Source organism: Brachyhypopomus gauderio, chromosome 1 (assembly GCF_052324685.1).
Source record: "Brachyhypopomus gauderio isolate BG-103 chromosome 1, BGAUD_0.2, whole genome shotgun sequence".
Taxonomy (NCBI): Eukaryota; Metazoa; Chordata; class Actinopteri; order Gymnotiformes; family Hypopomidae; genus Brachyhypopomus; species Brachyhypopomus gauderio.
Genome location: NC_135211.1, coordinates 4,320,368 through 4,322,821, shown reverse-complemented (window position 1 = coordinate 4,322,821; position 2,454 = coordinate 4,320,368). Strand labels below are relative to the sequence as shown.

Here is a 2,454-nt window from a genome sequence, read left to right as displayed (position 1 = left end):
AGGCTGGGAGATTTAGAGAAAAAATCGCTTTGCTGTAATAACGCTCTCATCTGTGCATGAAGCTGATATATTACAGACGATGAAACGACAATGAAAATTATTTGTAGTGTGATAACGTGAGAAAGAAGGACAATCCCATTTTCAGCTGTTCATAGTGTGAATTTATTTACCTCCAGCACGCGAGCAGACTGGTTTACTCCAGGTTTGAAGGGAATTTCAGTTAATCTCATCAGATACATGAAAAGGCACTGGAAAAACTGCCTTATAGAACTCTGCCTTTAATCAATTTGATTATCTGAGAAGTGACAGAAAAACAGCACTGAGAGGATCTGTATTTACATTTGAAGAGAATTGCTTTAATGAACATTACACTGCAGTCTCATATTTGATATGCAAAAGCATTTTTGTTATGTATTAAAAAAAACATTCAAAAGATGCTACTCTTATGCCATCTAGAAACGAAATGTCTTACAGAAAAGACAACACACGCATGATGAAATACATTTATTCATCCACTATGTTACGAACACATTAGGAGGAAGGATGTGATTGGGAATATAATCGTGCTGAATAAACATATCTCACTGGAAATATAATTGTGGTGAATCAACATATCTCACTGGAAATATAATCGTGGTGAATCAACATAGTGCATTTTCAAGTCAAACATTCACAGTTTGTAAGTTCATGCATAATTAGGGTTGTTTTCAATGCCTCAGATTACAAAAGTGTGTTACAAGCAAAGGTTATGTGTTATTGAACACACACGGATGCACAACGGAGTGTGTGTGTGTGTGTGTGTGTGTGTGTGTGTGTGTGTGTGTGTGTGTGTGTGTGTGTGTGTGTGAAGACAATGTCTTTATGTTTAAAATATACATGATGCATTGTTCTGAGCTGTACAACTCAAACCCACAGCAGATACTGTATGGCTGAATGAATATTATTAGCTATTAAATGACCAAGTCTTGCATGTCACAGTATTAAGATAAGAGTTGATCATTAATGAAATTATTATAACAAAAATAGAAAATCTGTTTTACATTTACAATTATAAGCAAAGAGTTTAACATGTAAGATATTATTCACAAATAAAAAAAATTACCAATGTCAGTCACCCTAGCACATACTGATATTTTAATGTGATTTTATTGGTTCTTTTTGCTCTTTAAATGCTGACTTTTTCAGCTGTTCAGCTGAATTTATTAGATTATTAAATTAAATTATTATAAACTGCAGATGTGATCCACTTGTGTAAATAAAGTACACAGCCTGAACGTGAAAGGCTATGCAGGAATCCACCTATGAGACATGTAGATTATAATCAGATTATAACAGTGCTGTCGTTGTCCCGTCATCCAGGAGCTCTTTTACTTATTCAGTTTTATCATGTATATATTTTAAAATGATGTCCCTAAAGTGTAAAGTATGGACTGTGTCTGAGGGGTCACCATGATGACCTGAGGGACCCACGAGTCCCTGTTTCGGGTTGCCAAATCCCACAAGTTCCTGGTTCGGGTTGCCAGATTGGTGGCAGGGGTGCTGACCTAGTACTGGAGGGCATTAAAGAATGGCAGATGAAAACAGGAGGAGAAGAAAAGGGAGGTCAGCCTGATGGATGGGGACGCACCTGCTGCAAGAGGAAGGACTTTTTGGCAAGTACATGTCAAAGACGCCGAAATAGGAAGTGGAGTTTCTGAAGTCTCTGATAGGTGTCCCAGGGGTGGAGGCGTGTTCTTCCATGCATGGACGGCTCCGCCCCTCTGGCTACAAGCAGGGGTTCGGACAGTGGCAGGGCCCACGTTGTATTAGTCCTCCCCTGGGATAAAGAGAATTCTCTCAGCAATCTCCTATAGACATTTAGCCATTCTTGCACTTTGTGAGCTTGGAGCCAGAACCCTGTTCTGTCATGGCTGTCAGAGGCCCGGTCTGGGAGTTATAATTACATTTTTGCCTACGTCACTTTTATTGTACAGTTCCCACTCGTACTTCTAAGTTATACATTTTAAATGGTTTTTTTTGTTCCCATATACTATTATAGTTGCTGAAGTGCATGTTCCCCCAACAACAAATAATACAAAAATAATCAAGCGTAAATAATGCAAATATTATCAGACGTATTATAATTTTGAGTCATAGGCATCTAAAACTGCTCCTGCCCATAGAGCGTAGGTGTATGAATATTAACACGAGCAGCATGCTCTTAAATGTTTGTCATGTCTGGCTCCACCTCTGTCCTCTTAGTCTGGTTTCAGTGTTCCTCCGTGTTGTCTGTAACACCCGTGGCGTCTGGGAGAGACGAGGCGGACGCATGTGCTGAGCAGAGCGAGGTGTTGTGACGGGCAATCCAAAATCAGGGTCGTATTAAACAGGAAAGTGAGTTATTCATATTTAATAAAATGATACAAAGGGCTAAACCAGACAACAGAAACAGACGTAACATACACGAACCTCAGG

At 39.2% G+C, this 2,454-nt stretch overlaps 1 protein-coding gene across 4 annotated transcripts in view; it reads right to left on the bottom strand.

Annotated features, from left to right (window-relative positions):
* Positions 1–332: 332 nt before the first annotated feature.
* Positions 333–2,454, bottom strand: part of LOC143519880 (uncharacterized) — a 23,835-nt gene continuing 21,713 nt past the window's right edge. For 3 of the 4 annotated variants that reach the window (XM_077013540.1, XM_077013556.1, XM_077013548.1), the window contains one exon: positions 333–1,816. In XM_077013540.1, the coding sequence (XP_076869655.1) occupies positions 1,806–1,816 (11 nt within the window). In that variant the 3' untranslated portion in view covers positions 333–1,805. The remainder of the gene's footprint in view (positions 1,817–2,454) is intronic. The other variant, XM_077013532.1, reaches the window with a different exon arrangement.